This window comes from Cephus cinctus, unplaced genomic scaffold (genome assembly GCF_000341935.2).
Source record: "Cephus cinctus unplaced genomic scaffold, Ccin1 Ccin1_scaffold0654, whole genome shotgun sequence".
Taxonomy (NCBI): Eukaryota; Metazoa; Arthropoda; class Insecta; order Hymenoptera; family Cephidae; genus Cephus; species Cephus cinctus.
In genome coordinates, this window is record NW_014333286.1 from 18022 (window position 1) to 41095 (window position 23074).

Here is a 23074-nt window from a genome sequence, read left to right on the forward strand (position 1 = left end):
AATTCTAGAAGTGTGTAAGTCCTCACACAATTGTTTTATTCTGTCACCAACTGTTTTATGTACAAACGATACAAATGTGTTAGTCGCAAAAAAGGACAAACGAAAGTATTATCTCTTTTTATAGAGACAAGGTTTCAGTGACAGAGGAGGAAGTTTTTTGTCATTTCTATTAATGTCCTTAACTTTCTTGAAATCCATAAAATAAAACAGATTATGAGACAGATCCTTCCATGTGTTGACAAAACCATAATTCTCTAAGATCTTTATGAAGTCCTCCACTTTATCAAATCGGCTCTCGACTTCGGCAATTTTTAAAAGTCCACTGCAATAATAAAATACCTTGATATTAAATTGGCTCTTAGTAAATCTATGTAACTAAGAAGTATATTTCATAAATTATGCTTACTCTTTTTTGAGAACTCTGTTGGCTTCTATCAAGTAGTCATTTAGATTTGTTCCCATGAGGGATAAACAAAATACTACAACATGGATTCCATTTGTTAATAATGGAGTATGTGCCATATCACATGCTTTTACATTATCATTAATAGCAACTAAATCAAACGAATGTACTTCTTGTGGTACAGACTTAGCAAGCCTAGCTTCTCCACATCCAAAATCAGCAATCACAAAATCTTTTGACCTGTGAATACAAAGTATGTAGATAGAAATAACTTAATTCTATATGTCAATAAATTACAGGATAGAGACATACATTTTTTTAATTGAATCTATTATAAGATCCAATGGATTCAATGGCCACTGTTCTACTTGTTTCTTATAGCCTTCGTGATATGCTTTAAATGCCTCAGGATCTTCTTTAAAGTAATTCTTTGACTCAAAACTTTTGCTGTTGTACAATTGTTCATTTAAATACCTAAATCTAGATGCTCTTAATTGATTCATCATACGATCCCTCAGACTCTGTGGCTGTTTGGACTTTGATGAAGTACCACTGTCTTGTTTCTGTTTAGCTGCAAGCATTTCTTTAATTTTTTCCACATTCAATTTTCGACTGCCTTTTGATTTTGAATCATTGTTAGCAGTCAATGAGCTGTCTGTCATTGGAGATTTATGGGTCATTGTCTGAGCTGCTATTTTTTTTTCTTTTATTTGTTCTACTTTTTGAATTTTTATAGCTTTCTCATTTTCAATAGTTATGCTATCCCTCTCTATGTTAGAGCTCTTCTTCTTCTTTTTCTTCTTCTTTTTACTCTTATTTTTATCTTCATCAGCCTCTTTCTCTTGAGCAATCGACTGATCAATATTTTCCTGCAACTTTGCTTTTTTCTGAGCCTTCCGTAATTGTGATTTACTCTGAGCTTCAATGTTGTCCTTTATTTGTTGTGTCAATGAGTCAATACTTTTTTGTACTTCAATAATATTAGCAGCATTATTATCTGCATATCCATTTGATAATTTTTCTCCCTGTACTGTCATACTGTGTTTTTTATCATTAATAACAGTACTCTCAGTGTCTTCAGGACCATGACTGCTCTCATCAAGCCTCGCTTTCTTTTTATTTTTCTTATTCCTCTCTACTCTTTGATGCATTGTAATTATATTGTCTGTTATAGTTTTAACATCATCTTCCTGTGTGTTTGGTTTCTTTGTACTAAGCTTTCCATGCGAATCAGCATCTGTCATTCTTTCTTTTTTTAACTTCTTTTTCTTTCGCTTATGAGTTTCATTATCTTTTTCAGGATTGTCAAGATCTACTGAAACTTGTAGTTCTGTTTCAGCATTTTTTTGCAATTGACCAGCATTGTTTATATCCCGATTTGTTGTTTGTTCCTTCTTCTTGTTTTTCTTTGATTTCCTCTACAATACATGCAAAGAACAAATGGATTATTGTATACAATCTTATATTAAGTCATTGACATATTTCATACAAAAAACATAAAATATTTGTTTGTTTTTCGAATGAAAAACATACACGTGCTACTACAGTCAGCCATTATAACCTTAATTACAATATACCTTTTGAAATAACTCTTTGCTCAATTTATCGCCAGTGTCATCAGCATCCCACGCATTTTCTTCAAAGGCACCCATTATTCATATCTTTTTCAAATTAATTGACCAGAAGTAATATTACTCAATATTCTTCTTGAATTTACACGTCCGTACACTCTTTTCATTCAGCACCATCTATAACGCATAGTTGGTTCTAAAAAGATTTATAAACAACAAAAGATTTTTGGTCCATACAATCGGTAAAACAGTACAATAATCTACGGTCTAATTCACACGAATCCAGATTCATGAAGAAACAAATAATTAGAAATACATACATTAAATAGCAAGAAAGCAGATATAGATTAAAATTGCATAAAGTTAAAGAACCCGAAGTCTGTACGAGCGATACACTTGTCAATAATTGAAGCGTGGCTGCCTGAATCAGAGTATAAAATAATTATTTTGCTGAAAATTAAGATGGAATTTTGACGTGTGAGAATTTAATCTCTGCGACGGAAGTCTCCTACCAGAACGTTCAACTACGCAAGTCGCGAAGATTCTTTGAAGCGCAAGAATATATTCTTGCATTAGCGCAACGCCATAGTCGTCACGAGAAGTTACAAGTGAATGGTGGAAAACTAACCATGTAAAGATATATTAACCTCCAGAGAAATTGACTAATAAAGCCGTAAAATGGTGTCGATTATTAAAAATCAATTGCTAAAACATCTGTCAAGGTGTGTAAGAGTCCCTTTATGCTATCTTGTCACGATCCGCTTAAGCGTATTTTAACATATCGTACAATTGCAACGCCCTTGACATAAGCGAAGACACGTTACTGATAGTTTTTTTTGTTCTTTTGTGCCTTGCCACTAGCCAGCCGTTGTATTTTATTCTTAATAAATACGTTGATTGTTTATAATGAAATATATTTCTATACCTGGAAACTTCACTTTTCTTCTTATGCTTCCATACACCTCAATGTCTATTTATGCAGCTCTTATTTTTGTTATTGTATATTTTTAGATTTGGCATAGACTCCATGAATTCCTGTCTTAAAAAGGATTCTATACTTGTACTGTGTTAGCAAGTCATGAATGCATCGTAAATTTTCTTTCAGGTTCACAAAGAATCTCTCGGCAGATAAGATTAATTTGAGTACGTTCAAGGGTGAAGGTGAGCTTACTAATTTGGAACTGGATGAAATCTTATTAACAGACTTATTGGAATTGCCATCGTGGTTGAGATTAACTAGTGCTTGGTGTAATAAAGTTTCCTTTAGGATACAATGGACCAAGCTGAAGAGTGTTCCTATATTTTTGGTAAATTAAATGTATTGAAGGGGTATTTTTGTAATAGAATCATTTCTAATTTTTAACATTTATAGAGCTTGGATGAGGTACACATAGAAGTGGAGACATGCGAAGATTTGAGAAGCATGTCTTCACCGCAAGGTTTATCTTCACATGCAGGTCCTGCCAAATATTCATTTATTCACAAAGTAATTGATGGCATAACAGTGGCTGTCAATACTGTAAATGTTACGTTTAAGAGTCCTGCCTTCATTGCCTCGGTCCAGGTATGTAATTAAAACGTTGATATTAACACAGCAAAGCATATGGTTGATATAAGAATGCTACAAATTCATCATGTCTCAATTATATGTTATAGATGTCGCGAATACTTGTGGAATCTAAATCACCAACGTGGATGCGTAGCGATTTAAGAATGACGCGTTTAAAAGATCCTGACAGGGGTCAATTGCTCATTTTTAAAGAGTTAGAATGGCAGACAGTTAGAATAGAAGCGCGCAGTACCAAAGACAAGGAACTTACGCCACTCCGATTACTAACAAATCAAGCGAAATGTCGAATAACCATAAAAAAACGAATATCCGGTTAGTCTAGTCATTTTTCATTTTCCTTAATTACGCGTAAGATATATCCGATAACAATTCTTAATATTTCCTATAGATTGCTTTGTGATGGGCTCCAGACTAGTTCTTATACTCGATGATCTTCTATGGGTACTAACAGATTCTCAGCTTAAGGCTGCTCTCCATTTCCTGGATTCCTTAGGTGGTTTAGTAGAAAAAGCAACAGTTCTAGAAAGAAAAACTAAGGCTGCACGAAAATTGGAGGTAAATTAGTGACATTAAGGAAATGAAGCTTTCAGGATATTAAACCAGCTATCTAAACTTTTCAAAGGTCCTGCCAGAGTATCAGGCACAAATTTCTCAACAAGCCAGAACAAAAAGCCAATATAATGCAGCTATCTCTAAAATATTTTCAAGATATGACGTTGTGGAGACGTCCTACCATTTTCTTTCACAAAGAATTGATCTGCATTTATGCGATGACCCTGGAGGTATGACATTAGCGAAAAAAAGCAATAATATTATAACAACATGTTTTGTCAAATATTATCTTTTACTAGCGGGTAGATCACTTCACCCAGAGTTGAAAGACGGAGGTGCTTTGCAAATATCTTTGATGAAATTTCAAGTAGACTATTATCCTTATCATTTGGCAATGGCTGACAGAAAGCATTGGGCCAAGTATAAAGAAGGCGCCACTCCCCATAGTCAATGGCTTCAACAGTCATTGAATACTTTCCGTGGTCAGTTTATGGATCTCATTGATTCAGGCAGATCTCAACATTCACCGTTGACCAGAAGCCAAGGAAATGTTACAGGTTCGTTTTACTGTGTCTGGAATATTTTGTATCAATCGATACATTTTCTGCTGTCATCAAATAGAGAATATGTTATCCATGTTTCTTTTATTTTATAGCAAATGATATTAAAATTGGAGATGATCACGATAAGAGTGGGCAATCACAAAACCAAAATGTAGGTTCACACGATCAGAAAAAAAGTTCACAACATCCTAGTGGCAATCCTGTTAAAAATTATGTGTTAGAGCAACTTGCCAAGTTAATGACAACTTGTGTGATCATTAGAATTGATGATTTCACTTTATATAAAGTGACAACATCATCGCGAAAGCCTGCACCAAAAGAATTCATTACAGGTAAGATGATTCTTTCATTTCTTATTTAAAAAAGAAATAGACAAAGAAAATAAATATTTGATTCGCTTAAAGCTCGTCGTTAAGTATATAACGACAATGTCTTGCACCAGCAATTAAGTCAATAATAATTATTATTTGACAATTGCACAGCTCAAACAAGGAAGAAGCCTTTACCAGGTATAATCGACAAGTAGCTGTGTTGTGCTTGCTTAGGTGTAACATTTCATTCTTGGATTTATGCTCGTCATCGTTTTATTTGCGAGACTCGTGTTATCTTTTTTATCTACGGGATTCTATACTCATTTAATAGGCATGTAAACTTTGACATTCTCTGCAACAAGATTATTAAATAAATCTTGCATATTTCGCATTACATCACAAGGGAAGAGTGCAATTCACCAAAGTTTGATTAACGCTATAATTAATGTACACTTTTTTCATAGAGTATGAGTATACAAGTAGAGTTCACGTGTTGTGTCGGTTCTCTTGCATAATTAAAAATATTATCTAAAGAACGATTACAATTTTATTACATGTCTTTTGTTGTATGTTTAGGTGATCGTGACAGATTCTGCCTACCAGAGGATGTAACTATACTACATGCGGAATTCACCTACTACTACTATCCAGGCGATATTAATTTCCCATGTAATATCATATACATATTATTATACATTGCTTCTATTATTATTTTAATGATAATTCATCGTGGATCAATTATTTAATAATCTTCTAGTACCCCCACCGAAGTTTTATGTGCAACTTAATCCCATACAAGTGAACTTTGACCTTTGCTCCTGCCTTTGGTTCAATTCGTTTGCCCTCAATCTTCATCATTCGTTATTGGACAGAAATAACAAAGGCGCTAATAACCAAGCCAATCTTATGTACTTCGATGTGAAGATCGAAGCCATTCTCCCCAGAGTAAGTACAGCGCAAACTTTGACAACTTCACAGAAAATCACCAAATTTGTTAATACAATTTATAGATAGTGTTCGAGAGTCAGCAGGACTATCCAAATCAAAAAGACAGACCAAAATCCTTGCACCTTCAAACATCCAGGGCTACGGTAACCAATGTCAGGTCCACAGAAAGATCATCCAGAGCTGACTTAGCACAGTGTTTAAATGTGTTTCAAATGGGCCAGATGTTTTTTGGTGCTGAATTTCCAAGTAAAGCAGGAGACTATCACGTGGTAACCAATAAATTTCTGGAACACTGCGCAGGTATGGTTTAGAAAACAATCTATTTGAATCTACGTTATATTCAATCTTCTAATTTATTTTTTAAACAATGCAATATTTTAGGGACTGATGGTATCAGATCACTACCACCAAACTTCAGTAGTAATTCCATAAATGAAATGATCCGTCAATTGAGTCGAGAACTTCTATGGATCGAAGCTAAAGATGTATGGTGTTGTAACTTTGAGCCTGTATGGGGTGATTTTTTTGGCGCGAGAGCAGTAGGACAGAATCGTCCTGTACCATTTTTGGATGCATTTCCACTGACACTTTGGGTTCATATGAAAACCAGTGCATCGCCAAAAGACACACCGGAATCCGCAGACATTCACGGTTTGGCATACATAGGGAACTTAGTGAGCATTCAGATAAATCATTACCAGTACCTCTTCCTTCTGCGACTCTCAGAAATCATTTCTGAACTGGCCACGTACCTAGCCGTCGATTCCAACAAAATATTACAAGTAGAGTCAGGAGGATCACTAGTAATAGGAGCTCTGATTCCTCAAGTGGAAGTTACATTCGTAATGCCCTCGCAAACTCCCGGCAAAGAAAATTCAGGTGGTGATTTGGAATCTGTTGTACCAGATTCTTCAAGCATAGCTGACGACCTGGGTTCCTCTATGCCTTGGCAGAACAATACAAATACTAAGGTGGACTTCAGCACAAAGAGTATTAGTATTAATACTAATGAGATAATAACACCTCAGAGCGATGGGTCGGGCATCTTGCTTACGGATTTTTCACATGCTACAGTGACACAGCCAACGGTAACTTTTAAACAAAATGGCAATAAAAAATGGGACAATCCTTTCGTTACTACCACCACCACCACCTTCAATGAGCGTTCCTTGACTGCCACAGAAATTGATTCAGGACCCATACCAACAATATCGAAACACAATAAACCAGATGTAAGCGCTGCTACTCCTTTCATACCGAATAACTTCAACGTTGGTTTGTCTTCCATGAAGAAAGGATTTAGCAACCTGATGACTTCCATTGATTCCGCCCTGAAACCTTCCCCGGAGGATGGTAGTAGTGACACTATCTCAATGAGAAGTGATGTAAGCTCGGATAGTGAAAATTACGTTGTGGTCAGTCTTGAGGATCAGGAAAAGGTTGACGCCATGTTTGCTATTGATAATACCATCAGGATAACAAGCGTGGAAGAAGCTAGTGAAGTCGTCGAGGAGACTCCTGATACACAGAGCGAGCGATCGGTGGACAGTGTATGCAAAAGGAGGGACTTGGTGCGTTTTCATTACCCTTAGGACTTGGTAAAATAGAATTGCTATTGTAAAGTTATGAAAATTTAATGAATATCTTGTTTCCAGGTATCAATGGCGACGTTTAAGTTATCTAAAGTTGAATTTATTCAACAATCGTCAGGATTTTCTTCAGCAATTAAAGTGCAGGTATCCAATATTGGAACTGAAGAGTGTTCTTCAATACCCTGGGATGAATTTCAGGTGAGTCGGTTTCACATTGCTTCTTACTGCAATTTTTTCTTATTTATTTATTCACATGAATATTATGGTACTGTGAGTAGTCGTTTGACGTATCCTCGACTTGATCTTCACAAATTGTGACAAAGGGAAGGTATACACTTTCAAATCGAACGTGTTATTTCCTTTATTGTTTTTTGGCTTTCATCTTTCAAAGATATTTCTCATCTCGATGTTACTTTTCATATTGTACAGCTTCTATCGCCTAACTCTGATTTTTCTTAAATAAAAAAAAAGGAGCCTACTTTGTTTGAGAGTGAAGATAACATAGAGAATTATTAACCTAATTCGAACATGTGAAAAGTACTAACAGGCTTTTTGGCTAAATTTCCATTGAATTCATTATATTCATATTGGTATAAGACGTATCTATTTCTATATCTCATACAAGAATGCTTTTCTCGTGTACACAAATTTTTAGATAAGATTTAAAAACATGTAACTAATGAAAATTCTTTTTTATGTAGTCAATTTACTATGGCATACAGTTATATATACATACATGAATGTATAAATACATATATTTATACAATTTTTGTCTTTTAACTTTTTTGCATGCCTTCTTCCGCGTCTCTTCTTCTCTTGTGAATGTTTTTGTGTGGCACTTGTGGCAGGCCAAAAGAAAGGTATTGGCAAATACATTTATATTTTACTTACTTTAGACACATTACAATGAAATGCATGTAACAGTCACTCGGATAGCAAAACACTCCAATAAATAAATAATCACATCACAATGATACATATTTTAAGGAATATAATACCAGTCATTAAGCAACAGAAATTGTATTTCTTATAAATACCGTGCATTTTTTCAAGGAAAATTAACACATCATAATCCTTACTAACTTAATTTTTGACGAATGATCAGCATATAGTAACGAATCAACGTTACTGAAGCATCTACTATTTTGCCATCCGAGTAGCATAATCTAGTCCTAAGCCAAAAAAATGTTGCACCAGCCTCATTAATTTGGGACGTGTCAATGTATTATGGACTCCCTATAAAATCCACTCTAAGAAGAGCTGAAGCATGAATACAAGCAAGCCGGCATGTTGCCGCTTCGCATTATTCAGATGAAAGGGCACGCAACGTTTTAATGATTTCTCTTATTGATGTATCAAAGTCTCACAGCTCGCAAACACACATTTACCAACCGACCCATTACATACATAGCTTTCTGATATAATGCATGTGGTCCAAAAAATACCAATATGAGGGATATAAGGATCCATACGTAAAGATCTGCATGCGCCAGACATTTATATAAGAGTTAATTATTTGCTAACGGGTTTGCACATACGTGCAAATTGATATTTATAGAAGACGTAAAATAAGGAGACAATTTACAGTACTGAAAATGATACATCAATGTACGATTATCACTCGGCTAGATTCTTAAAATAAATATTAATTATAAGCAGTAATTTAATTAAGCTACATGTATAGTGGATATTCAGATGCAATCACTTATGTCATTAACATATTCTGTGGGGCAGAGCAAATTCAGTTCTCGTACGAGAGGATGGTTCGAGTTACCATCGGATTCAGACTGTAGATCCCGCATAAAAATGCGACTGGATCATGGCCTCAAGAACACTGAAGACTCACGAAGACTGTCACATGCTAGTCAAAGTACTAGTGGCAGCAGCAGAAGATCATCACAAGATCGTGGTGTACTGGCAGAGCCAGAAACGAATATTTATAACATGTATCTCCATGATAAAGTCAAACTGCTGGCTCTGTTTGAAGACAAATTAGAAGTCAAGGTTGTTGATGTACCATTGACATTGTCAATGAGCTCAGTGACAGGACTAACTGACTTGACAGAAGATGAAGTCATACCGAAACCTATCCCTATGCAGGTGCGGTGGATAAAAATATTGATCCTATTTATAAGTTAATCATTTAGCTTCATAATGACAAACTTGTAATTTATATTTTTGTATTGTAGATCTTTCTGGAAAATATTTCCTTGCGTTTGAACGAGGACCGACCACCTAACAATATAACATCTCCTGGTCCAATTCCAATAGATTTGAACATATCTAAGCTTAGGATATCCCGGGATTCCAATGGTGTCTTTCATATTGAACCAATTGGTAAGTAAAAGAAGTACATGCCAAATTAGTTTATCGGTCTTAGCTGCCACTTGCTGTTTGTGTTCGTTAGTTTGTTTTTCAAGATTATTGGTATATGATGATAATACGTTACAATGATTTTTAGGTGCTCGACAATAATAAAAGAGTAATTCTTAAGAATAATAAGCAGACTATAAAAGGCTTTGTTTATAAAAAAAAGGAACGCCCAAGTAACGTTTATGTATATAATATATTGCAATAGGTTGCATTGAAAAGTAATAGTATATTTTCGTCTTATCAATCTTCATTATCGTTTATACTATTTTCTTATTATATGCAAGTGGCAGATATCAGTTTGACAGTAATTGACACTATATGTGCATAATTGTTTCTTGCACTCAGAAGGCCTTTCGAATGTGAGCATTGGTATATCACACTTAGACAATTAGAATTTGTTTTTGCTGCTTCTGCCAGCACAGCCATAGTCAGAGTCCTTCGCTGAATTAGAATGTATATGAATAGAGCCACTACAAAGACCTAATTTCCATAGCTCATCTAAGGGATCTCTTTAAAATATGAATAAGCACTTATGTACCTGATAAATATAATATCCATCAATACTATGGCTTTAGAAAACAATGTGGTTTCAGAAATCCCTTGGATTTGATTTTAGAACACATTCAGAATTACAAAAAACAAAGTACAGGCATGAAATATCACTAGGTAGACAAAAAAAGGCGCAGTTTGCATAGCAGAAATTCTCGAACAAAAATCAATTCTCTTGAAATCAGCATGGCTATAGAGTTCCTAGTTGAATTTTACAAGCAGAATGATGCTTCAATACACGTTCTTGTAAAACGTCTTCTAGAAAAATTATCATCTTCGTATGTAATTTTTATGCATTAAATTAATTGCAGTGAGCATTCCGGAGGAGAGCTCGTCGAACACTACCATTTCTAGTGGGAAAATACAAAGCAGTAAGGATATCGACCGTGAACTCGAACTGAATACCTTGAAACAGTCTAGCAGGCAGTTAAAATCTGACAACGAGGAACTGAAACGAAGACTTGTAGCCTTCGAAAGACTTTTAGAAGAGAATTCAAAGCTAAGACGAGTCAAGGAGGAGTCCGAGGTGCTAAGATCATGTTTAAACGCTGCCCAGGGTGACGTCTCGACCTTGTTAGAAGAGAAACGGACCCTCCAGGAAACCGTCACAGACTTGCAAAATCAATTAATGGGTAACGGTCCGGGAAATAGTAACAGAATGTCCTGGTCCATTAAAAGATAGCATACCAGTTGTTTTGACTGTTCAAAATGCTGCAGCGCCAACAAGTCATAATGTATGAAATATTTTCTTGTACGTTGCGCACGTATTTTAATAACGTTCTTAAACCTCAGCAAAGAATTGACGATGGAATTTACAAGTATCATCATGGAATTGTCATAACTTAAATTTATTGGACGCTGAGACCAAGGCGAAAACGCGAATTCAATTTATTTAGATTTTATTATTTACTAATATTATGAATTTCTCTTCTAATGCTGTCTGCCACTATCACGCTAGTGTAACTGCCGTACAGACCTTTAATGTCTAAAAAACAATACTTTGCCTGGTCGTGGTGTTATTGCGAATAGAGTCGCAGGTGATGTTTGTATGATGCTGTAAGTGTCCACTATCAAATCTGATCAAGTTAAAGCACTTTGTGATTGTGACTTCTTCAGAACTAAATTTCACATTCGTTGAAGTTGTCTTTAGCATTTGAATTTGGATATGACATAGGATCCTAACGTATGTTATACTTTGCGATATGATGTACAATACTATTTGTCTTTGTATCTAAAGAGAAAGGCCCTTACACAAAAAATGCAAGGTTCCGAGCGATAGACTATAATTAATTGCAATATTTAGGCTCGCCTTTAAATATTTTTTATCAATTAGTTATATTATCTGGGATATAGTTATATGTATAATTAGATCTTCTACACTACACTAATATTTGCTGTTGATATTGTATAACACATCGTACGACTCAAATTGTAAATAGTATGTATACCATGTTAAGTATGCTAGTCAGGAGGTGAAACAAGTTTATTATCTTATTTCACAATTATACGTGATTGACACAAAACTTTTTATCTAAAAATGAAAACATAATTTCGACGAACTGAGCTTTATTTATCGTCTTATCAAGTTTCACACGGGTGAATGCATAAGTAACAGAAGCATCAATATTATGTATATTTCAAAGCAGAATGAATTTCGGTTCCGATACTTAGTTAAAAATGGTTTTGTATATTGAGAGAGAAAAGAAAAAAAAAGCGAAAGTCGTGACACCAAGAAGATATTGGTAAAGAGGATCAATTCCCGTGTATTCTATGTCCGAAATAAAACCATTCCAACCCTCTTCAGAACTTCTATGCTGGTCCAGTCTATCTCTCGTGCCCACTGCACTCACTAGGCCTCAGACACATAGTACTATAAGAGGCTGGTCCTCTTTACTAATATTTCTACGTTGGTCATGATTGTGCATGAATATATCAGGATTATGATGGATTTTGAACAGAAATCATTATCCTGATACATATTGAATAACCGCAATTTCCGGTGAGTATGCAATGGCAATCTTGGAGCTGTACGAAAAATAATTTATTAATCAAACGATGTGATACGTGATATATAGATTGTTCTCTTAATTAATTTGTATTTGGTAGTGAACGAGGATCATGAAATTTCGGATTGCAAGCTGATCCTCTGTGAATAATCTCAATGGAATATTTTTATAGTATGAAGTCATTAAACGGATGTGTCCAGGAATGATGTTTTAGGTGTAATCGAACAATATTATTTTCTAATCTGTTTTCATAGAATACTCTCAAAGCACGAGCTAATATCTAAAATGAAGTGAATTACGGTGTTAAATTAAGATAAACGTTGTCGTCGATTTTTCTTATTATGAGACGTCGTACTTTGAGATGTATTAGAATAATGAAGCTTTGAAGTCATCCGTGATAAATGATAGTTCATTTAGCGCATAGCATATGACTTGTATGAAAGTTTTGCCTATTGGCCTTTGGAATTGTACGATTCTTTAGACTTGTCTCTTCGCAGTTTCATTATTATACTCTTTATTATGTTCTATGACAGAGTATTATAAACAAGACGTATTGTTTATATACTATAACCTGATACATGTTAATATGAAGATCGAAAGTATATTTCATTGAAATTACAAACTTATTACCTTTTTCTTTGTATTAGAGTTCTCTTAATCATATCCTGTCGGTCTATAATACTGCTGTCATAGTTACAAAATGCAAGAATGGATCTCTGGTGAATATGATGTGAACATTGTATGCAATTCATTTAACTTTTCCTATCGACCAGATTAAAGATTTTGCTAGGAATAATGTTCTGATCTATATTCATAATAGAAGATTCAACAGTTTGGTTACAATAACAATAATATTATTTATACTATTTTTGGTGAATACTATTAAGGTAAAGGATTACGTGTAAAATGAAATCCATTCATGCATCAAAATTTACTGTAAGGTTCAAAGTGAAACTTCCATTGAGAAATAGTATGGAGTTTATCTGTCTTTTCGAAGCGATAGTTTTCCATGCATTATGCCTATTGACATTGCTAACGCATAATACTAATTCATCACGTACAAAATTGAGCGTATATTAAGAAAAGCGTCTCACTCCCCAAGGTTATTCAAAACATTTCTTGTCTTTTTGCGAATGGAATAATTGTATACTTTAATTTTTTTTTAAACTGGGAAGTCACTCCTAACGACTGAGTAGGTGCAAGTGGGGGTTTAGAATAATTAGAAGCAAAAATACTACATATAAATTTATAATTCCGTTTTCTTTGTATGACTTATCTATATGTATATCTACAATGACTAATATGAGTTCATTTTTAACTAATAACTACAATTCTCACATCTTATCGTTAGACCAAACAGAAACTGTGTACAGTGCAATTTGTTATTATTATTCTATCAAGCATCTAAAGAATGCTTCCTTATTTCATTTGAAGTTTGTTCTTAAAGCGAACCTATAAAAAATACTGGCTGCATTCAGTAAGTTTTTATATTAATGTCAAAGAATGTATCACTGTATCGATCAATTGTTAAAACTTCTTGACATTATTTTTACAGCCATAACTTGTCGAATGTATTCAGTAATATGAACTTATTGTTTTAGATGGTTTAATTCTAATACCATAGCTTTAGAGTACAAGAAAATCTATGAAGTTTGCATAACAGATTTGAGTGTAATATATACAGCAAATCTAGATGTGAAGCAAGCTTCCAAGATATAATCAGATATATGATTTTTACAAGATATACATTTCCTTGGGTGTTGTAAATTATATACGAATTTATTGTTTGCTGTATTTCTGTTCCTTATATCAATATACCCTTGTTGGAATTGCAAAACACTAGCCTTAATATAATGAGTTTGCCTTTTTGCAATTATTATATTTGTAATCAAGCAACAGGTAATAATTATTCGTAACTGTTGAGTCTAATAGATAGTTAAATATTCAAATTCATCCTCCTCTTAAAATAACAATATTCTCAAAAAGAGTATGAAATAAATTCGAACAAAGAAAAGAATTGTTCCTGTTACGAAAAAACAATATGAGTTTTACAATTGTAATACCTTATATTTTCATTAAAAACTTTTGCGTTTATGAAATTACCAAAATTATATAAAATGTAGCAGTACAACAAAGGAGGAATTACTTTATGAATAAATAAAGGATGAAACAACAACGGTTATAGAAACAATAAAACATATAATAAAGTATCGCAAATAAATAAATAATTCCCATTACTCACGTTCCTGAAGAATTTAGACGAGTTCTTCTTTGTATTGCATTTAGGATTTCAAGCACCATTTTTGAATAGACGCCATATAAAGGTTGAAAGGAAGGGGTGGCGGGTACCCACGATCTTGTATACAGTTCTGGACACATAGTCGAAAAACGCGTGACGATAAGGTGGCCACTGCCGCAAGAGGCGTTAGTGTTGAAAAAGCCTAACACGTGCTACAGAGATCAGTAGGGAGATGCACAACGCTACGGTTTTAGGCGATACCAAAAACATGGCGCTAAATCGTGGCGGCGAGTCCGGGAATAGAATTTTGTGATCATCGCCTCCGTCGATAATGCATATCCCGTCGTAGCCGAGCTGAATGTGATCACGAACGGGTAGCCTGGCGGGCACAGTCCTCCGCTACTTATCGCTGGTTCCCAAAGCAACACTTAGAACGAGACAACTCATCGGATATAGCCTAAATACTTTTTTTCTTTGCAGTCCTAAATTCGATCGCACAGTATAAGCTCGGTAAGTTTAATATGACAAAAGCAAGCAACTCATGTCTGCCTGCACTGAAGCGTATGATGCCACAAGCATATTTAATACATATTTTACCGATGTTGCGTAGCAGAACGATTGTTGAAACCTATCAGGAACTGTAGAACTTCTCGAGAACTATTGAAAAAGCCTATTGTTGAATCATTTTCAAGAGATTTAAAAAAAAGTGTGATGCTGGAGCTGACATCCGTGTAGCACCTCCATTTTTGTAATGTTGATATAATATGTATTATATGTATTAATATAATATGTATAAATATGTATTTTAATAGAGAGTCCACAGTGTTCTTCTCTCGTTGGTGCGCTATAAACGCGGAATTGGCAAAATCCAGAAGACTCGCGTGGACGAGGAAAAATTATTTAGTACGCAGCAGAATCTACAGTTGATCACTCGGAAACAAGTATAGCTGGAAATATAGTCAGACACTACCGCGCAACATGGGAACACTTTCCGAATGCATCACCAAAATCTCACACAAATATAAGTCAGATCTATGCTATACTTCCGGTATCAGCTGAGTATAGCAAATTTATGGCTTTCAGCATGGCCGCTTACGTAAATGTTTATGGTGAGTAGAAAAAAAAGGAAAAAAGAAAAAGATCACTTACCCCAGGATCTTCGTCTGCCTTTCTCTTGTCCATTTGTATTGTTCATTGGTCCAGTACATCTTTCGATACTCGAGGTCCATTCTGGTGACGACTTCATTCCAGCCTTGGCCACTATTTTGCACTTCCTGTATTTTCGGTTGCGGACTAATTCTTCACTTGTTACGAGTAGACCAATACGCGAATTTCCGCGAACTTTAGATAATGTCTTCGCGACGCACTTATTCAAACGTATCAATTCACTACGTCACACTTTTTTTCGTAAACGACGGTAAATAATAAAGAGTATAGAAAGGGACGTTTCGCGACGCACTACGTCACACTTTTTTGTTCGTAAATGAAGATAAAGGATAAAGAGTATAGAAAGAGATGGCATGAAATGGGCTGAAGGCCCAGCTGATCGGTGCACGGCAATTGTTCGCATTTAAGGATATCGTTGACGTACCCTGTAATGCTCCTAAAGCGTACGTTTCATTAGCACAGCAGGGCTCTAAGTGCGTCTCTCTCGCACGCATACGGATTAATACACTTTTTCTACTACCTATAACTATACTACCTTTTACTTATAACTATACTACCTATAACTTTTTTGAAAAACTCGAAAAAATGCTACGTACTTAACTTGAATTTAAAAAAAAAAACTGTGACGGTGTAAACGATGGAACGTGGAGATGTATTTACCGGAGCTGGCGCAGCTAATCCGTGAAGGTCAAGAAGTGCATCCAGAATACACTCAGGTGGGCACTGCACTAGGACAGAGCACTGCACTTCCAGAATACTCACAGAAAATCCATAGAATTTCCTGGATATCGCGAGAGCAACGCGAGAAGTACACGAGCGATAACTTTCTGTACCGTTTCGAAACACAGCTAGAAAAATTATCAACGAGATAGACTACTTTGATGATAGCCAAATTCGAGAACTAATCATTCTGATTATCCGATTTGTCGAGATCCTTATAACTCTTCCTTTCCCTCATGCCGTCCCTTTGAATCAAGTGGAGAGCGTCCCTTAGAAAATCGGTACGTAACATTTGGAGATCCTCCACGGCGGCTTCCCCAGGACATTGGACGACAGCTGAGTACCACATCTTTAACTCGGGCAGGAAGTTCCTCCCCTTATCGTAAGGAAACCTTATCTGCGCCCGCTCTACAGCCCTTTGCCCATCTCCAGCGGAGCGCCAGCATTTCACCCGAGCTTCTGCCGGTCAGTGGAGACATCTCCGTCGGGCACTCTCCTCTGCCGGGCAACTCGCTACGTTAAGACTATCTCCCCACGGCAAATTCGAGCACCTGGACGTCAACTAAACAATAACGAAATCTTACGAGAGCATTGGCATATCTATAGGAATCAACGTAGGCTTTTTCAATGGTTCTCGAGGAGTTCTATAGTTCCTGGTAGGTTTTAACAATAGTTCTGGAACGTAACATCGGTAAAATACCTGTTAAGGATACTAGTCGCACCATATGCTTCAGTGCAGGTATTCATAAGGAGCTGGCTTTCAGTGTTATTTTCAGATTATGTTTCAAACAGTTCCGAAATAGTTCTCTCTAGTACTCAGTATTGGGACCATAGTTTCGCTTGGAACTATTGTTAAATAATGGTGGAAGCTAGCACCGCATCGCTGCACTCCTCAACGCAGGCAGGCATGAGGTGCTGGCTTTTGTCTTAGTAAATCTTATCCAGCTTACACTGTACACTCGAATTTAAGATTACAATAAAACTATTTAGGCAATGTCTAATGAGCGACCTCGTGCTAAGGGTTGCTCTGGGAACCAGCGGAAGTTGCGGAAAACCTCTGCCGGCCAGGCTACACGTTCGTGATCACTTTCAGCTTGGCTACGGCGGGATATGCATTACCGACGGAAGCGATGATCACAAAATCCTACTCTTGGATTCGTCGCTACGATTTAGCGCCATGTTTTTGGTATCACCTAAAACCATAGCGTTGTGCATCTCCACACTCATCTCTGCCGTGGCCACCACCAGTCTCTATCTCCTCTGTTGCATAGTTCATGCTGGTCCATGCTGTATGTTAATGATTTGGCATTTGGATCTCTAGAGCACAAAGCCAAAGAAGATCAAGAAGAAGAAGAAGAATCCATATTATAATCATAAAATCACACCTGTTGAGTTTAGCGGTTTTTTTTTGTTTAGATTGCACTGCGGTAATCATTCTTGATTTATAAAATGAATGATTATGTAACTGATGCTTCTCAAGAAGACAATGAAATAAATAGTTCTCTAGTTTTACGAGATAGGTAATATGACATTTTTTTATAAATGATTTCTTTATATAATTTTCCATCAATATTAAGTTTTCAATGTTTTGGTAATTCATTTTCAGGAATATAAGTCATAAAAGAGAAAATTCTTTAGATTGGGAGGACTATTTTATGGCAGTCGCTTTCCTTTCTGCAAAACGTAGTAAAGATCCTTCAACGCAGGTGGGAGCATGTATAGTTGATAAAAATAAAAGAATTGTAGGTATCGGATATAATGGCATGCCGAGAGGATGTAGCGACGATGAATTTCAATGGAAAAAAAATACATCTAATAAACTTGAATCAAAATACCTTTATGGTGTGTTGCAACGTTTTTAAAGGTTTTTTATAAGTTGAATATACATATGTTAGGATAGTATTTTTAAATTTCACTTTCTGTTTTGTATCTAGCAATAATGATATACAAATTTTTAATAATATACAGTTTGTATACTATTATGTAATATACTATTTCTATAATAGATAATAAAATTTATTAACAAAAAACATTTCTTTCAGTATGTCATGCTGAAGTCAATGCTATCCTCAACAAGAATGTACAGGATATTACAAATTGCGATATGTACGTTGGATTGTTTCCTTGCAATGAATGTGCAAAAGTTATTATACAATCTGGCATAAGTTCAATAGTTTACATGTCAGATAAACATGCCCACAAAATTGGGACAATTGCAGCAAAAAGAATGTTTAATGCTGCTGGAATTACATACAGGTATGCTTATTTGTTTTGCTATAATAATTTATTAAGCATGTTCTCAAATTTAAGCTGTTTCTTTAATGCTGTAACCTGTGTTTCATCATATCATTGTTTACATTTTTGGGGTAAATCAGTAAATTTATGTATCAAGTTTGACACTTGAATGACATACTAACCACAAACTAGTCTTGCAGATAATATCTGTTGAAATTGATATTTTTTAAATTCTAATAGCTGAATTTGAATCGTTAGAAAGCATAGAATCCAAATAAAGCAGTTTCAACTCAATAAAATAGTTCTGTGCAAAAATTATAAAGTAAAATACGAACATGGTTGTGAGAAATCAAAATTGGTTTCTTTTTGTTTTATGGCACATAACAAAAAAAATTGAATGATTTATATTTATTGGTCGATGGTATATTTATTTCGCATAATCAAAGCATGCCATGAGTTTTTTCCAAAGGTTACATACTTGTATTACTATTTGGCATAAAATCAATATTTTTTCAAAAGAAAATAGTACAAACAGAAAAAATCTAGCTATCATAAATGTTTGGAGATTTTATTTAGAGCAAGCAAGCATGTTAGGCAAATTCCTAGTTTAGTGGATAGACTAAGTACGAGTTACATATGTGTTAATGCGTGTGTGTGTCAGAGGAGCGAGTGGAGATACAGTCACCACATAATATAAAATACTTTAAAATTGGACATATTTCTAACACGCTTACCTGATTCAAATAAAATACCCAAAAAATCATTTACATGTAAAAAACTATACCAAGTACAGGATTGCTGCGAATTCATCTAATAAAAAGTATTGAAATCATATTGTTAATGCCAAGTACATAAGTCACTACATACCTGCTTATTATATGATCTAGCACTAGTCCATAATTTTAATTGTATTTTCAAAATTTCCTATAACGTTTTCGCTACTCTTTTATATTACTCCTGCTTATACTGAATTATGATTTAATTGTTATTCAATAATTAATAAGACTAGGTGATTCCTTGTCAAGTAATACTTGGCAGGTCCATGCCAGGGGAATTAGAAAAGTACTTACTTTGAACGTATTAATAGTATTCTAAGACTATATGTTTGTTATTAAACTTTTACCGTTTTTGAGTTTGAAAACTAGCCTAATCAACGCGAATTTATATCAAGTAGTTCTTGAAGATTTAGTGTTTCGCTCGCACCGTAGTCCTGTCCGTTGCACGCACGGGCCAAGATACGTACTTACCGCTCACTCTCCTCTCACCTGACCGCACGGCGTCCATAAGCAGGACGCCATTAATGCCGCTGAGATACTTGACTCACTTCGTCGCGTTGACTGAACATACTACCACCAGTTGCCTGTATACATATGTATACATACTTGCCGCAGGATTCAATCGCGTATGGACGCATGCAAAGACAAAGACGACGACAGCGGAACTGAAATAAAAACATCTCGTTCACCATATCAATGCCCCCTGATCCCGTACACTAATCATATTGATCTTGGTGACAATCGATTCAGAACCTCCAATTCTTATAGTGAATGTATTAATAACTTTTTCTGACATATAGCGGTCATCAGATGTTTGATCCAAACACAGGTATATAAGGAGTTGACTCGGGTAAAGAGTTCGACGGTCCGTGCCCTGTATGTATGTACATACAACCGGTTGCCTGTATTTGGTACGAGACTCGACGGAGTCTCTTGATGTCTACACAATTATGATTGCTTATTTTTTTTCCAGTTCTAAATACTCTTGTTGTCCCCAAGAATTAAAAATTATAAAAATTCTATAGTTTATGAAAACACTGTTCTTTAATCACTCTCGAACAACTGGGGTAGTTACTACCCACAGCGATCTTCAAATGCTGCTTGCTCGACTCGTAGAACATAACTGGCATTGACAGTGCGTGATAGGTACACCATAAACATATAAGAATTAGACCACGCGAGAGATAGGCTGGCGCGTAAGTGGCTGCTACAGCGGGATAGAAAGATGACATTGCGTAGGAGGTTCTCCTGTCCTTGTCTAATTACAATGTTTGCTGTGACATTTTTGTTCTGAAATATTCGTTTGAATCGCAAATGATAGTGATAATAGAAGACTTGGTAATAGTCTTATAAATTGATGAAACACAGTAACAATATTCAAATATATATTACTCTTGTTTTGTACTTTTTTAATGAACATTTACGTAGCTTATTTATAGCTTATAAGATAAAGATGCTTTATTTTACAGAATTCACCAAGTATTGATTACAAATTAGTTCGCCAATTAATGTTTCCTATAAAATGTAATAGCTTTGAATATGTCAAACGTATACAGAATAGTGTAAGAATGCATAATTCAGTCTAATAAGTTGAATATTGGTTTTTCTAAAAACAGACAATATTTCATTAAAAAGGCACAAGTTCTTCCGTTGGTACCAAAGTCAAATTTATTATTTTTACGCGGGACGAGTTATTTTTTTTGGTTAATCTCGAAATAGGAATTAGAATGAATCTATCGATATTTAATTAACAGCCAGTTGAGTTAACAATTTGTGAGACTATCAAAAATGGATGTTCAACAGTAAAACTAGCTACCACTTAGTAGCATATTTTAACGCAATGCATAATATGTATATTATTTATTCCTCTTGAAATCATGCAACTTTTCATTAAACACTTGAACAACTAATGGGAACGAACATACAAATCTCATGTAGCGTATTTTATACATATATATAAAGCCGCATATACACTTGGAGTACTCGTGGAGTTATGTTACACCAATAGATCTGTTCTCGTTACCTACTTGTTCTCTACTTTTCATAAAGTATAAATTCTTATTGGATGATATTTTTAAGTAACCAATGAGAGAATCTGTGACAAATCAGATCGTTCACACCGCTGTAAATCTTCACTAAAAAAGAAAAAACGAGATATAAAATTAGCCCCAATAGGAAACTTTTAATTAAAAAAACGACCTTTCTTAATAATTTTTCTTTATAATTTCGTTAATAATTTGTTTCTTAAACAATAATTATTAGCAAATTCGGTTATAGTAATATAAATGTTTTAAATGGTTGTAATCAATATGTTGTCCACTTTGGCACTTGGTTGACAGGACTGTATCTCTAATAAGTCGTTAATGTGCATATTGTTTGACATGGATTGGTTTAGAGTGTTGAATAGAAATATACTAGCTCTAAGCATAATTCTTTATGTAAAATGGTGTTGTATGAATGTGTTGTTTGAAATATTTTTATATAAATGTGCATTGTGGTGACAGAAAACGGTTTTTATACTTATCTGAAAAACTGCGTGATCTAAGTAGATTGTGGTCTTAAACTTGTCATAAAAGCGCTTGATAAAAACGGTAATGTTGTTTTGCAGGCAGTACACCCCAAAGAACAAGGAAATTGTAATAAATTTCAGTGAGATCGATTGGAATGAAATGGAACAATCAGCACCATCGCCCACTACAAGTTCTCATTGAAGAAATGTTTGTAGAAACAAAAGATGTTGTTAATAAACAAAGTTTATTACTATCTTACTTATTATTTTTGTATGTCGAGTCTTTACGGAGATTTTTAAAGACTCAATAGCACTCGGAGATATGACTTCCTATGGTGCACTACTTGCATCCTGAAAAAGATAAACTTCTAATTATTTACATGTAAAATATAATTAATGATAGGTACAAATGCAGAACGAGAATTCTGCTATTAAAATGGATTTTTTAAAAATAAATAACACGAACAGAACAATCTATCGGAAAATGACAAAACGTAGCAATAAGTTAGGAATAATATTAGGTATATAAAACAACTGCAATTTCGATTTATATGACTTGTCGTTACTTAAAAGATGGTACATTTCATTTAAACGAGTCTGATTTTGAATATCCCATACTTCATGAAAATTGCAACATCAATAATTATACTTAACATAGTTAACAGAATATGCCAGACAAAATGATAAAAATATAGTATATCAAAAAATAAAATACATTTACTTAAGAGATTTTTTTGCCTTTCAGAATGCTTAAAGAATGTTCTGATCACCGTATCCGAAAAAATATATGAAATAGCTACTGGTAGGTGGAATTCGTGAGACTCAATAAATTATATTTACATTGTCCTATGCATTCGTTTTCTGCAATCTCAAAGTTAGCGATAGTTTCTATTTGACTATAGAGAAGAAATATTTTATCTTCATGTCCGATAACAATGATTTAAAAAAAATAAAAATATTAATTACCAGAAAACTATGTTGCACAGTTAC

At 34.7% G+C, this 23074-nt stretch overlaps 3 protein-coding genes across 12 annotated transcripts; 2 read left to right on the forward strand and 1 right to left on the reverse strand.

Annotated features, from left to right (window-relative positions):
* Nucleotides 1-2: 2 nt before the first annotated feature.
* LOC107269413 (ribosomal RNA-processing protein 8) lies at nt 3-14816 on the reverse strand. Of its 5 annotated transcripts, none has more exons than XM_015743227.2 (5): nt 14681-14816; nt 1981-2151; nt 716-1821; nt 407-643; nt 3-322 (listed from the first exon to the last, which is right to left on the reverse strand). In XM_015743227.2, the coding sequence occupies exons 2-5, from the start codon at nt 2053-2055 to the stop codon at nt 109-111; spliced, it is 1632 nt and encodes a 543-aa protein (XP_015598713.1). In that variant the 5' UTR covers nt 2056-2151; nt 14681-14816; the 3' UTR covers nt 3-108. The 5 variants fall into 5 exon arrangements, with proteins under 5 accessions (XP_015598713.1, XP_015598711.1, XP_015598712.1 ...); XM_015743225.2 differs by lacking the exon at nt 14681-14816 and adding an exon at nt 2900-3022; XM_015743226.2 differs by lacking the exon at nt 14681-14816 and adding an exon at nt 2900-3012 and having other exon boundaries at nt 1981-2170.
* On the forward strand, nt 2556-14275 carry LOC107269407 (UHRF1-binding protein 1-like). Of its 6 annotated transcripts, XM_025086697.1 has the most exons (19): nt 2556-2696; nt 3080-3281; nt 3347-3538; nt 3631-3856; nt 3933-4099; nt 4167-4326; nt 4396-4653; nt 4752-4991; nt 5142-5168; nt 5547-5639; nt 5728-5915; nt 5981-6218; nt 6300-6569; nt 6825-7489; nt 7574-7708; nt 8359-8370; nt 9245-9610; nt 9700-9847; nt 10744-14275. In XM_025086697.1, the coding sequence occupies exons 1-19, from the start codon at nt 2653-2655 to the stop codon at nt 11112-11114; spliced, it is 4002 nt and encodes a 1333-aa protein (XP_024942465.1). In that variant the 5' UTR covers nt 2556-2652; the 3' UTR covers nt 11115-14275. The 6 variants fall into 6 exon arrangements, with proteins under 6 accessions (XP_024942465.1, XP_015598695.1, XP_015598696.1 ...); XM_015743209.2 differs by having other exon boundaries at nt 6300-7489; XM_025086695.1 differs by having other exon boundaries at nt 2570-2696; nt 2986-3281; nt 6300-7489.
* Nucleotides 14817-17826: 3010 nt separating the features above from the next.
* On the forward strand, nt 17827-22338 carry LOC107269416 (deoxycytidylate deaminase). The gene is made up of 4 exons (XM_015743232.2): nt 17827-18084; nt 18171-18406; nt 18607-18820; nt 22184-22338. The coding sequence occupies exons 1-4, from the start codon at nt 18014-18016 to the stop codon at nt 22284-22286; spliced, it is 624 nt and encodes a 207-aa protein (XP_015598718.1). The 5' UTR covers nt 17827-18013; the 3' UTR covers nt 22287-22338.
* Nucleotides 22339-23074: the final 736 nt, after the last annotated feature.

What these genes read in the sequence shown, in the direction of transcription:
- LOC107269413 (XM_015743227.2), bottom strand. Translation starts at nt 2,055, where the DNA reads ATGGGTGCCTTTGAAGAAAATGCGTGGGATGCTGATGACACTGGCGAT. An exon ending in GCAAAGAGTTATTTCAAAAG is followed by an intron (nt 1,822 to 1,980) that starts GTATATTGTAAT and finishes CATGTATTGTAG; the next exon opens with AGGAAATCAAAGAAAAACAA. An exon ending in AACAGAGTTCTCAAAAAAGA is followed by an intron (nt 323 to 406) that starts GTAAGCATAATT and finishes TTATTATTGCAG; the next exon opens with TGGACTTTTAAAAATTGCCG.
- LOC107269407 (XM_015743209.2), top strand. Translation starts at nt 2,653, where the DNA reads ATGGTGTCGATTATTAAAAATCAATTGCTAAAACATCTGTCAAG. An exon ending in TATGCAAAAGGAGGGACTTG is followed by an intron (nt 7,490 to 7,573) that starts GTGCGTTTTCAT and finishes TCTTGTTTCCAG; the next exon opens with GTATCAATGGCGACGTTTAA. An exon ending in CGAAACCTATCCCTATGCAG is followed by an intron (nt 9,611 to 9,699) that starts GTGCGGTGGATA and finishes TTTGTATTGTAG; the next exon opens with ATCTTTCTGGAAAATATTTC.
- LOC107269416 (XM_015743232.2), top strand. Translation starts at nt 18,014, where the DNA reads ATGAATGATTATGTAACTGATGCTTCTCAAGAAGACAATGAAATAAAT. An exon ending in TCTCTAGTTTTACGAGATAG is followed by an intron (nt 18,085 to 18,170) that starts GTAATATGACAT and finishes ATTCATTTTCAG; the next exon opens with GAATATAAGTCATAAAAGAG. An exon ending in GCTGCTGGAATTACATACAG is followed by an intron (nt 18,821 to 22,183) that starts GTATGCTTATTT and finishes GTTGTTTTGCAG; the next exon opens with GCAGTACACCCCAAAGAACA.